General features: G+C 46.5%; 1 protein-coding gene across 3 annotated transcripts in view; it reads left to right on the top strand.

The window, feature by feature from the left end:
* TRAPPC9 (trafficking protein particle complex subunit 9) overlaps window positions 1-13,102 on the top strand; it is a 736,107-nt gene that overhangs the window by 226,062 nt on the left and 496,943 nt on the right. For all 3 annotated transcript variants that reach the window (XM_058444536.1, XM_058444535.1, XM_058444534.1), the window contains one exon: window positions 10,669-10,793. In XM_058444536.1, coding sequence (XP_058300519.1) covers window positions 10,669-10,793 — 125 coding nt within the window. The remainder of the gene's footprint in view (window positions 1-10,668; window positions 10,794-13,102) is intronic.

Genomic DNA, 13,102 nt, shown 5'->3' with positions numbered 1-13,102 from the left:
TTCGAGACCAGCCTGGTCTATGTGTCAAAACCCTGTCTCTGCTAACTGTTAACTGCTAGGTACAGAATATGTGACGTTGTTAGTATATAATCAGGGTTTGACTTAATTTAAAGGGCTGGGAAGACTTTTCTGTGGGAATAATTACTGAGGTAAGATTTACAGAAGGGGCAGGACTTAAATAGGTGAAAAGGGTAGGGTGGGAAAATGTGTAAAAACCCTGTGGCAGAAAAGAGCAAAGTCAATTCCAGGGACTTAACATTTGTGTGTGTGGTGGGGGAGAGAGAGGGGCCTCTACTAAAAATACAAAAAAAACACCATTAGCTGTGTGTGGTGGTGCCACACCTGTAATCCCAGCTACTTGGGAGGCTGAGGCAGGAGAATTGCTTGAACCCGGGAGGCAGAGGTTGCAGTGAGCCGGGATTGCACCACTGTAATCTAGCCTGGGCGACAGAGCAAGACTCCATCTCAAAAGAAAAAAAAAAAAAAAAAAAAAGGCATTGATTTACTAGCAGTTTTTAAAAATAATCTTTGGATTTGAAAGCCTAGCAACAAACTGCTTTTCTCTCTTTTTGCGGGAAGATGGTCATTTACTTATTCATTCATGAAGTCATTAATTCACAAAGTCATTCATTCGTGTCCTTATTAGGTGCTTTTCAGTGCAGGCATGCAGTTCTTGGCTGCCACATGACACAACTTCAGGGAGTGTCCGTGCATCACTGTCCCCGGAAATGCTGGCCTCGGAGGCGTGTCCTGGGCTTCCCATGTGCCGGGCAGCACCTGAGCCTGTGAGGCATTTCTTGTCACAGAGGAACTAGGAAATGACGTTAGCTCAACCGTTCACCCGGCAAATATTTTTCTCCATAGCTACTATGTGCTAGGCACTGTGACAAACTGTTTGGATACAGACTTTAAATGCAGGCTTCCTGCCCCCAACATTCTATGGTCTAGTAAAGATGTCAGTGCGGGTCACTGTTGTAAGTGCCCAGATCCAAGTCTGACTTCCTGTGTCAGTCAGAGGGGTCCTAAAACCCCCAGCCACAGTTTCCACTTCTCTTGACGATTTCCGCAGAAAAGGGCATGCCCTCCAGGACCGATCCCCAGTGCTCACAAATGCCTTCCTTTCCTGTGGCTGAGTCCTCACCTGCTTCAGTTTCATGCACTTTTTCTTCTTTTTTTTTAAATGGAGTTTTGCTCTTGTTGCCCAGGCTGGAGTGCACAGTGGCGCAATCTCGGCTCACTGCAACCTCCACCTCTCAGGTTCAAGCAATTCTCCTGCCTCAGCCTCCCGAGTAGCTGGGATTACAGGCGTGTGTCACCATGCCTGGCTAATTTTTTTTTTTTTTTGAGATGGAGTCTTGTTCCGTCGTCCAGGCTGTAGTGCAGTGGCCCGATCGGCTCACTGCAAGCTCTGCCTCCCGGGTTCACACCATTCTCCTGCCTCAGCCTCCTGAGTAGCTAGGACTACAGACGCCCGCCACCATGCCCAGCTAATTTTTTTTGTATTTTTAGTAGAGACAGGGTTTCACCATGTTGGTCAGGCTGGTCTTGAACTCCTGACCTCAGGTGATTCACCTGCCTTGGCCTCCCAAAGTGCTGGGATTATAGGCATGAGCCACCCGGCCCTACTTCTTTTTTTCTTAACCATCTTCAGAAGGGAAGAAAATGCGATAATATCCTTATGCTAACAGGACTGTCCAGTGCTTTAAAAGTGCTTTGTAGTTGGTTTTCTGTGTGGCCAGTGTCTTTGTCCATCAAAGGAGATCATTCTTACCAGCAGGTGCCACATGCAGTCTTGGTTGGACATTGGCTCTTGGAGCACGTTATATGCTTGTGCCTGTTGTGAGATGGCCTTGCTGCTGTGTGAACGTTTGCATTTTCCCTGGCAGGTGACGGTCTGGACTCCCTGTGAAATGACTGGGAGGAAGTGTCTGTCTGTGTGCACTGCCATGTGGAGTTATCTGGGACCCTAGAAGGAAATCTCACTCTCAGATTTTAGGGCTGCAACTTTAAAGGACCTTTTCTGCCTATGTGATGTTGCTTTGTATGTTTTAGAGGCCAAGGGAATATTTGGTACATTGAAAACATATGGAGGCCAGGTGTGGTGGCTCATGCCTGTAACCCTAGCACTTTGGGAGGCCAAGGCTGGTGGATCACTTGAGGCCAGGAGTTTGAGACCAGCGTGGCCAACATGGCGAAACCCCATCTCTACTAAAAATACAAAAATTAGCTGGGTGTGGTGGTGTGCGCCTGTAACCTCAGCCACTTGGGAGGCCAAGGCATGAACCCAGGAAGCGGTGGTTGCAGTGAGCTGAGATCGTGCCACTACACTCCAGCCTCAGCGATAGAGTAAGACTCTGTCTCAAAAAAGAAAAAAGAGGCCGAGCGCGGTGGCTCACACCTATAATTCCAGCACTTTGGGAGGCTGAGGTGGGTGGATCACGAGGTCGGTCAGGAGTTCAAGACCAGCCTGGCCAAGATGGAGAAACCCCGTCTCTACTAAAAATACAAAAAAAATTAGCCAGGTGTGGTGGCAGATGCCCGTAATCCCAGCAACTTGGGAGGCTGAGGCAGAGAATTGCTTGAACCCGGGAGGGGGAGGTTGCCGTGAGCCGAGATTGCACCACTGTACTCCAGCCTGGGCGACAGAGTGAGACTCTGTCTCAAAAAAAAAAAAAAAAAAAAAAGAAAAAACAAAAAGAAAACATATGGAATTGACTAAAGCCCAGTGTTCAATGTATCTGCTTGCCTACTGCTTTCTGTGTTTCCCATTCTTCTCTACATCTTTGACCTTCCTTCTGAAATTATTTTCTATGTACCTGAAGTATAATATTTAGAAGTCCCTAGTGAGAACGTGTTGGTGGTAGGTTCTCTTAGTTTTTAGCTAAAAAATGTGTTAGTCACCGTCATTCTTAAAAAAAAGTTCTGCGTATACATAAGTCTAGTGTAGCAGATGAATTTTCTTTAATATTTTGAAGATGAATTCTTTTGACTTCCCTTGCTGCTGGGAGGTTAGCTTCTGGTCTAATTGTTATTCATTTGGATATAATCTCTCTTTTCTCTTTATCTTCCCCCCACCCCCAAAGTGTGTTGTACTGTAACACAGTTGTACTACCCTTTTAGTTTTTAAAAAATATTTGTTGTGATAGAATTCACATGAGATACAATTCAGTCACTTTTAGCGTATTCACAGGGTTGTGCAATTGTCACCACAGTCTAAGTTTAGAACAAGTTGGGAACCACCCAGAACATTTCACGTGTTCAGCTGGTAGTTACAGCCTCCTGTACGTGGAGGCTTCTGATGTCAGTGAGGGCAGAGGACTTTACGTCTGGTCCCACTGCAGGGAGCATCCAACAGAAGGAAGACCAGTCTCAAAGTGAGGCTGCCCATGGGGAATATGGACTGTTGCCATTTGAATAGTATGTGAAGGCCACTATTCCTGTATGATTATTTTTTCTTTCCTAAGCATATTCCAAAGTTTCTGAATGAACGAGCATGCCACTTTCTTTATGGAAATTAAGGATGAGTATTGGCTAATTTCTTAGCCAACTGCTTCTACTGCTTTGGTTTTCTTGAGGATATTTTATGATAACCAGATGGGCTTTTTTGGCACCTGTGGATTTTATGACTAAATGAGAAAGCATCTTTAAAATATATTCTACCTGGAACAGCATACCCTGACAAACTCCCACTGAGCGATTGTTGCCTCCTGTTGCCTTTGTTAATGTATTTTATTCTAGTTTATTTTTGGTGCCTCTCACAAGAGAGTAAAATGTATTCAACCTTATGCATTAGTGTCTCTTTTGAAAGTGTACCAAAATGGACACATCCCTGCGCAGATCCCACCACTGGAGGTAGATGCTAAGCCCCTGCAAGGGTCCTTGTGATCGGTTTAGTGGAACGCATGGTGTACAGTTTTGACCCAGTGATGTGCTACAGAACAACCTTGGCCGGTGAGCTTTTGTGGAAGCTCAGTGTGGGGACTGAAATATATTCTTTGGGTCAGTTTTGCTGGGTGGTGACCAATCCAGTTGTCATGAGGCCTAGTTCTGGCTGTGCTTCTGATGAGCTGTGTGATATTGAGCAAGCTACTTACCTTCTCAGAGCCTCAGCTTCCTCATCTATAGAATTGGTAAGAGAACGCCTGACTTTGCAGGGTGTGAAGAGTTGCATGGTGTCACTGAGCGCCTGGTGCCAGGCCACAGACGTGGCCCTCGGCCCTCACCCTTTCCTAGAAGAGCTGTTTTTATTGTGACTCTGCTTTTTCTTTCCCTTGCACAAATCCTGCTTTCAGCTGTCATTTTCCCCAATTGTCATCATGGTTGGGATATGGTTGAATTCTAGAGAGAAGTATTATTTTAGCATGCAAAATTGTCTTTCTGAATTTCTCACAGAGTTGCTCTTAATAGAAAAGTTGAGCACTATAAATGGTAAGTATGAAATTCTCTCTAAAAGCTCAGTTTTATTCATGATCATCTACCAGACTCATACCATTCTTAAATACCCTCTGTCCTGATAAATCCACTAAACTCTTTAGTCCTCCTACTAGGCCGCCTTCATCTGTTTGTAACTTTTTTTGTCCTGTCTTCCTATTAATTGTCATCCCAATCTGTTCTCTGTTCTATTTGTGATAGCCTGGGTTGGCAGAAAAATTGGCTAAATGATTGAACATAATTTTCTCCCCTCCACCCCACCCCAGCTGGAGAGAGATCCTTCCCAGGCGCACCCAGTGATTTGCTTCCCTGCTCACGACATCTTATTCCATCTCATCTCTCGCCATCCCTCTGCAGCTGCCCCCTTCTCTCCAGCTCTGTTCCTGTATGGGCGAAGGGCTCAGCTTCAGTTTTCCGAAGGCTGACTTCTGCCTCCTACCTGTCCCCATTTGTAATTTATATGCTTCTTGTGTTTTGTATCTTCAGTTGGATTTGAGAACAGACTTCTGTAGTCTATAAAGAATCCATAGAGTGGCTTTCTTAGTACTTTTCTGAGCTTGAAGATGACAGGTTTTGGAGGTTTCTTGGAGATTTTGAGGTCTGTGTCCAAAAAGGAGGCAAATTTCAGATGGAATTTTAAGACATTTTTCTTTTTTTTTGCAAAGTGCTCATATCCCACAGCCTCCTAGTTCCAAAACATTGCTGATTTGTGTTTTTCCAAGTACTTTTACATCAAATCTCATTGAGTTTTTCAGTTGGTTCCTGTTTTAGAGCCAAGAAAACTAAGGTTCATAGAGTTGTGTGTTGCCCAGGGTGTCTCAATGTGTTGTGGAAGGAGGGCTGCAGGCAGGCCCCATAGCTGGATATTTTTCTTTTCTTTTTTTTTTTTTTTTTTTGAGACAGAGTCTCTCCCTGTCACCCAGGGTGGAGTGCAGGGGTGCGATCTCAGCTTACTGCAACCTCTGCCTCTCAGGTTCAACCAATTCTTCTGTCTCAGCCTCCCCAGTAGCTGGGACTGTAGGCGTGCATCACCACGCCCAGCTATTTTTTGTATTTGTAGTAGAGATGGGGTTTCACCATGTTGCCCAGGCTGGTCTCGAACACTCCTGACCTGAAGTGATCCGTCCACCTTGGCCTCCTAAAGTACTGAGATTACAGGCGTGAGCCACCGTGCTCGGCCCATAGCTGGATCTTTATAACGTGATTCAGAGGAAGACAAACCGGAATCTTTTCTTCCTAGAATTTGTAAATCAAATCTCAAAGGAGGGCTTTTCATGTCCCTTCTTGTACCTTCTGTTTGTCCTCTGGATAAACACTGTTGATGGGATATTTTCATCTCTGGCCATGGCAGGATGAAGGCCAACCTTGATCCCACCAGAACCACATGGGATGAAGAAGGAGCTGCTCCCCAAAGAAAAGAGAAATGCTGGGCAGACAAAAGCCAGATGTTCACTCTACTTTCCTCTACAGGCCAAAACTTCTGGCCATTTCCAGAAATGAAGACTTTACCATTGTTATAAGTGTAAAATAGGATTGGTATTTCCAAGGCAAAAACAAACAAACAAACAAAAGAATCTGGGTCCTTCAGGAGATAAAAGCATTGGTGTAATTTGCGAAGGATGGGAGCCTTCCCTCGGGAGGAGCTGGTCAAGCTGTATTACAGGCCCTGTGTATATGTCAGAGAGAGGGGTGGAGATACAGAGAAACACACAGACACACACAGAGATGAGATGGCAAAAGTACCCCTTTGAGCACCTGGCCTTCACTCAACAGAGGACGACTTATTGGGTGAAGTCACATTGACTGGTCTTTCATACCATGCTTGCTTAGAGGTCCACTTGACCTAGTTTCTGGGGTAAGATGCTAAAAAAAATGTGGAGTTTATGTTTTGCAAATGGCTCTGTTCATAATACTAGTACCCTTCACAGCAGGCATCATGGTGTCATGGAGAGGTTTTTTTTTTTTTTTTTTTTTGAGATGGAGTCTTGCTCTGTCGCCCAGGCTGGAGTGCAGTGGCGCAATCTCGGCTCACTGCAAGCTCCGCCTCCCGGGTTCACGCCATTCTCCTGCCTCAGCCTCTCCGAGTAGCTGGGACTACAGGCGCCCGCCACCACGCCCGGCTAATTTTTTGTATTTTTAGTAGAGATGGGGTTTCACCGTGGTCTCGATCTTTTGACCTCGTGATCCGCCCGCCTCGGCCTCCCAAAGTGCTGGGATTACAAGCGTGAGCCACCGCGCCCGGCCGAGAGGTTTTATAAATTGTATCCATGGTGCTGAGAGAAATGAGAAAAAAGAGAGAAAATAAACTCATTCAAACTTAACAGCTTTTGATTGAATCTTTACAAATAAGTCTTCGCACATATCTACCTGATGAAATTTCAGTTAATCAGGAGTTGGTTGTTGAATGTGACTTTGGGATGATGGAATTTTGATTGAGTGTGTGTGTGTAAACTGTGTGCATGTCAACTAAATACTGGATTTGACCCTGTAATTTATTCATTCATTTAGTTACTATTTACTGAGGGCTTACAATTTGTTAGAGCCTGCATCAGCTACTGTGAGGGGCACAGTGGTGAATCTGACGAGAATTCAGTCTTCAAGGAGTTTATAGTCGTGAAGGAATCTAAGACGTGCATAATTTGCTGCAGGAGGAATAAGAACAGCTCTTTTTACTGAATGCTTGCCCCGTACCAGGCATTGTGATAAATCCTTCCTATGCAATAATTCATTTATTCTTCTATATAACCTCACGGTATATGTGTTCTAATTATTCCCATTTAGGGGATGATGGATTTAAAGCTCATAGAAGGTTATTTGACTTGATGAAGGTCATTCAGCCAGGTAGAAGGGGAGCCGCACCTCAGCCCCAACCCCTCTGATCTCCTACCCGGCTCTCTGCCTGTATACAGGTCAGCAGGAGGTAGGCATGGGTCTCAGGACAGAGAAGATGCTGGAACTCTGAGGAAGACTTACTTGCCTTCCATTAGGACAGCTAGGGGAGGCATTATGGAAGAGGTAGCATTTGAACTGAGACCAAAAATTGGGGGATATTAGGATATCAGGTTGTCAGAGGGAAGAGAATTACCAATGCATAAAGGTAAAAAGAAAAAAATGGGGTAGAACAAGGAGTGACAAGGAATAAATTTTGGTGGAAAAATGGCCTACCAGTTGCAGGGAATGACATGGTTCAAAGCTGGGCCTTAGGCCCAGTGATGGCTGCTTTACTTCCAGTCTACCCTTTACTTTGTGGCCCTACCTGAAGCTTCCCAGATTTGCTATCCACTCTCCATAGGGAACACTGAACACCAGTGTTTTTTACATCAAGTCCTTTGAATATGTCAAAGGTTCTGCTCAGATTCTGCTCACATTCTCTTGGTGAACTCTTCTGAAATCTGCAGGCACCTCTAGGGGATGTTTGTCAGGCTCATGTCTCTGTATTTCCCCTCTGCTAGACAGCAGCCCTGTAGTTCTTGTTAGCTCTCTGATGCTTGCATGGATTTTAAGACTACTTTGTCCATGTTTTCTAGCTGTTCTCAGTGGCTAAGCTGGTCTGAGTTGTCTAGCCTGTTATGAGGAGTAGAATCTTCTGAAGTTCGTTTCGTGCCTATTCAGCCTGAGCTGCTTGTGGGACGTCAGGTGGACCTTTGCTGCCCACATGCAATGCTTGAAGAGGGGCCAGTTGGGCACCTCCATTTTCTTCTAAGTGCAGAGAGGACCCTGCTCTTAAGTGCTTGATCACAGTCTTCATACATGTCTTCCATAGGCACCACCAACAGAAACAGATCAGTTTGTCATTTTTCTTATTGTAGATGCACAATGTCTGGTTCCTTCATGTGCTATTTTGGGCATAAGGTGTCATGAACTTTTCAAGTAGACTATTTTTTAACTTAAGATAATTTAGCTTTTGAAGATTTGAAGCCTCTAAATAGAAAATTGCTTAATTCTTCTTTACTCAGTTGAATATTGTTTGTCATCCTGAAAATTGAACTACTTAAGGGGACATACCTTAGCGAATGATGCTTAAGAGAGGTGTTTTGTTTAAATTATGAACTATTTCTATTATGCTTGGTTAATTGCATATTTTTGCAAAGAGATATTAGGCATAGGGCCATGGGCCTAAGTGATTGGGAATTTGGAAATACACATTTTGTATCAATTAAAAGTAAATACTCTTCATCTGATCGCAAGAAGCTTTAGTTTCTTAATAAGAAATTACTTAGATGGGTTTGTTTGAGATATGCAGCCATTGAAATTTTCTTTCCCAACAACTGTGTTAAAGTGAAAAGGATCCTAGGCTTAGAATCAAAAGCACCGAGTGTGTTTCAGACTTGCCACCCATCTACCCATCCATCTGTCCGATCAAGTTTACTAAACATCCATTCATGTGTGGTACGATGCCTAGGATCAATTACTGCCAGTGTGACCGTGAGCAGGTTGTTTATTGCTGTTCTTTAAAATGGGGGCAAGTTTCATTATCCTCAGCAAACTAACGCAGGAGCAGAAAACCAAGCACCGCATGTTCTCACTTACAAGTGGAAGTTGAACAATGAGAACACATGGACACAGGGAGGGGAACAACACACACTGGGGCCTGTTGTGGGGTGGAGTGAGGGGAGGGAGAGCATCAAGAAAAATAGCTAATGCATGCTGGGCTTCATACCTAGGTGATGGGTTGACAGGTGCAGCAAACCACCATGGCACACATTTACCTATGGAATAAACCTGCACATCCTGCACATGTACTCTGGAACTTAAAAAAAAAAGAATAAATAAAATGAGGGCAAGTTTAGAAACTATAAAGTGTCATACCGATGTTAGTCCACATCTTACCAACCTCACTTTCTACCATTTGCTCTTTTGTCTCTGCTGTTCCATGTATCTTAAGTCAGAATCAGTATTAACGTGATTTCTTGCACAAGTTGCCTCTGGTGGTTTGTTCCCTTGGCCTGGTTTACGCTGGAGGTCTGTGATACTTGCCATACTCATAGGTAGACTTCTCCTGCATGCCACCTGGGTTCTGTTAGGGAGCTGCAGCTACTTGAAAATGACTCCTCAGGAGGCAGTATCTTTACGTTCTTGAGAATATATAAAACTGCAGTCAAATATCTCATTCATTCCACCAGGTCTTCTCTTCTGTTAAATGGTGTATCATGCAGAGGCCTTGGACACCAGTCCAGACTTTGACATTTCCTCTTGAGTGCTAGGGGCAGGGTGTGAACCCCCTTTCCTCAGGCAACTCTGCAAGCTGTGTGGGGAGCTGACTTAGGGAAAGGAGTGAAGGCAACATGGAAGTAGAGCCAGGAGGGAAATGACAGTGACTCTGAGTGGGTGCTGGCCACGAAAGCCATCCCTGGATATACTGTCAGAGCTAGAAGGATTTCCTTTTGGGCTGGACATGCGACATGAGATACAGAGAGGACTTAAAGATGATTTGTGGGTTAGACCGATCAATCTATAGATAATGTTAACAAGTAAGAAAAAAAACCGGATGTCAGCGTGTGGCTCCTCGGAGGTTTAAGCAGGGTCTTGTGGCAGAGATTGGTGGCTGCTTGAAGCTGGGTGAGGAGGTAGCACTTAGACTAAGGTCAGGCGGCAAGAGAGAGCTGGCCACACGAAGGGAGGGGAACTCATTCCAGCCTGAGGAGCAGCTCAGCAGACGCCCAGGAGAGAGATGGGCTCTGCGTGGTCCAAACGCAGAGGGAAGGCTGGGGCCTAGGCCGTCACATCCAGGTGGTAAGGAGCTGTCCTTTTTAAGGAGTGATGCACTCTCAACTTTTACTCATAGCAGATGTGAATATGTGCTTATGGAGGACACATCAGGCAGTTGTAACGGATACAAGATCGAATAGTCAGGACAGAAACTGCCATGCTCCTTACAGTCACAGTTTTTGAACAAAATCCCCTACATAAAAAAAAAAACCAAAAACAAAACCAGCCTGGGCAACATGGTGAAACCCCACCTCTACCAAAAATACAAAAATTAGCCAGGTGTGGTGGCGCACGCCTTTAGCCCCAGGTACTAGGGAGGCTGAGGTGGGAGGATCACCAGAGCCCAGGAGGCAAAGGTTGCAGTGAGCAGAGATTGCACCACTGCACTCCAGCTTGTGCGACAGAGCGAGACCCGTCCCAAACAACAACAACAACAACAACAACAACAACAACAACAACAACAACAACAACAACAAACCCCAAAACCAAGCTGACGTGTTACTTATGATTTTTGTTCTTATTTTGTAGATGGAATCAGTGTGAGTGGCTTTCCCCTGTCCAGTCCTTTTCGGCAGGTCGTTCGGCCCCGAGTGGAGGGCAAACCTGTGAACCCACCCGACAGCAACAAAGCAGGCGACTACAGCCACGTGAAGGTGAGTTGGCGTGGCAGATGGCATCTGCCACGTGCCGTTCGGGCTTCTGCAAAACTGTTTCTGAAGCACAGCTCTGAGTCCTTTTCAGAAAGGAAAGGCTGTGTGTATTTGAAAGCTGGATTCTCGGTATTCTTTGTTCTTGGACAATGTTTTGGAAAGCCATCACAGTGAAACTTGAGTGCATTGTTTGGTGTTGCAAACTCTTATGTCCTTGGAACATGGAGATTCCGTGGGCTGAATCCAGGTGTGTGGTGATTAAAGCAGACTGTCTCCTGCCGTTTCCCTATTCATTTGCAAAGTTTATTTATTGCATACCTCAGTTCAGATGTTTACCCTGTACATTTTTCTTAATGTTTTGGCAACCCTTCCCAGTTGTTGGTTTGGAAGCACCAAGGAAGCCAAGACAGATATGCTGGTAGCAAGTGAATGTCAGTGCAAAGCTGCGTGCCGTGGCCTTGTGGGCCAGCATGAGCAGAGGTGGCTGCTGGCTCCGTGGAGAGGCCTACACAAGTGCTCCAGGGTTTTGAGTCTTCAGCACATGGGAAGCTCTGGCTGTTTGAGCCGGCCCGGGGACAGTGTGTAGAGCAGGAGGACTGTAGGGCCTAAGAGCTGTGACTGGGCTGCAGGCGGCAACGTCACTTTCAGGCATGCATGTGCTCAGGACCAGCCTTTGGGATGCTGTTTACAGTCCTCATGCCAAATTTAAGAGGGCAGGGACTGGTTAGGAACGTCAGAATCGCTTGTCCAAGATGCTTGTGAGTCAGTGATACAATGGACTTCGAGGCATTGGAGCTGCTGTCACTCAACCAAGAGGAGGGGTGGAGGAGCATGGGGTGCTGTCTGATGAGGTAATGGCAAGAAGGAATAGGCCAGTTCTGGTGGATGGAGGTCATGTCAGTGGATCGAACTTGGAAGGAGCTAGTTTTAGGGGAGGAGTCCTCTCCCCTTTCGGGCTCTGCAGTAAAGAATGGGGTTGTTGGTAGTGGGGAGTGCCCTATTCCTCGAGAGCTTTTGTTTGCACGGCAGCTTGGTTACTGTGTTGCTGGGCTCTTGTGTTAGCCAAGGGGACTGGTGTGGGAGAAGCTTCCCAGCAGAGGCAGCAAAGGGCCTAGTGTGCAACTGCATGGCACATGCACGGAGCTACCAAGTACAGGAGGGTGCTGTCTTGAGGGTGGGCTTGAGGCAGGGAGGGCTGGGGAAGCGGCTTTCTCCAAGAGCCCCTTGGATTTCACATCATCTCCAGCCTTCCTGCAGCCGCATCCTCACCACCTTCTGACTGAGTGTTCAGGACCCCTGGCATCATTACGTTTGTGCTGCAGCTCAGGCCCCCACTGTGTGGCTGCACTCAGTCTGCTGTGGGGAACAGCGACATGGTTCTCTTTTCTCCGTGTCTACACACATGCTACCCTCTTAGAGCTCTCAGAAAGCCTGCTGGAGACAGCGGGGACTTTGGAGTGGGATGTGTTGATGGGGGAAGGCTTATACCACACAGGGGCTCTCTTCTGCCTGCTGCTTTGCACTGAGCTGTTGTCTGGTTGGGGTACAATGGATCGGTGATCAGTCGCTGGTTTGGGAGTGAGACAGCTGATGGTGGGCAAAGGCTAAGCAGAGTGAGGGAGCACCTCCCGAAGCCGCCAACTTTACCTGTGCATGAGGCAGCAAAGGCCCCAGTGTGCAACTGCACGGCACATGCACGGAGCTACCAAGTACAGGAGGGTGCTGTCTGGTGGGCTTGAGGCAGACTTTCTTTGCATGTCTCATAATTTTTTGTGGAAAGCTGGATCTTTTAGGTAATGGATCATAGCAAGTTGGAGGCTGAGCCCCGCCCTCCCCTGGCACTGTGTGTTGCTGTTCTTCTTGTTTGTCCCATCGGTTTGGGAACTTGCCTTGACTTACCTTCATGGAGTCTGTTTTCCTCAGTGTGTGACGTGTCTGCTTTGTTGATGATTTTCTCCTTCCTATTTTTACTGCTCGCCTGGATTCCCAGGGCGTGCCCCAGGTGCCCCGGAGCTTTGTGGGCAGCCAGTGTCTGATTAGAGGTTGTGCTGAAACACTTGAGTTCAGCAGGCTTTCCACCGTTCCCCGATGGATCTGCATGTGCCTTGGGGATTGCTTTCAAACTGCAGGGCTGTTTCTTTGGTCTGAATTCACAAGGCCTCACATTGAGCCAGGGTCAGTGGCTCATGGCGGCCCTCTCTGGTCTGTCCTGAGCGTGTGAGGGCTTGTGCACGTGCACAGCTGCCCAGGTTTCCAGCGTTGTGGGACCAACAGGCTCGTTTGCCCCCGCACAGTAGCAGACCCATGACATG

Source organism: Hylobates moloch, unplaced genomic scaffold (assembly GCF_009828535.3).
Source record: "Hylobates moloch isolate HMO894 unplaced genomic scaffold, HMol_V3 SCAFFOLD_9, whole genome shotgun sequence".
NCBI classification, from domain to species: domain Eukaryota; kingdom Metazoa; phylum Chordata; class Mammalia; order Primates; family Hylobatidae; genus Hylobates; species Hylobates moloch.
Note: the sequence above shows the minus strand (reverse complement) of the source record. Positions and strands in the feature narration are given on the sequence as shown.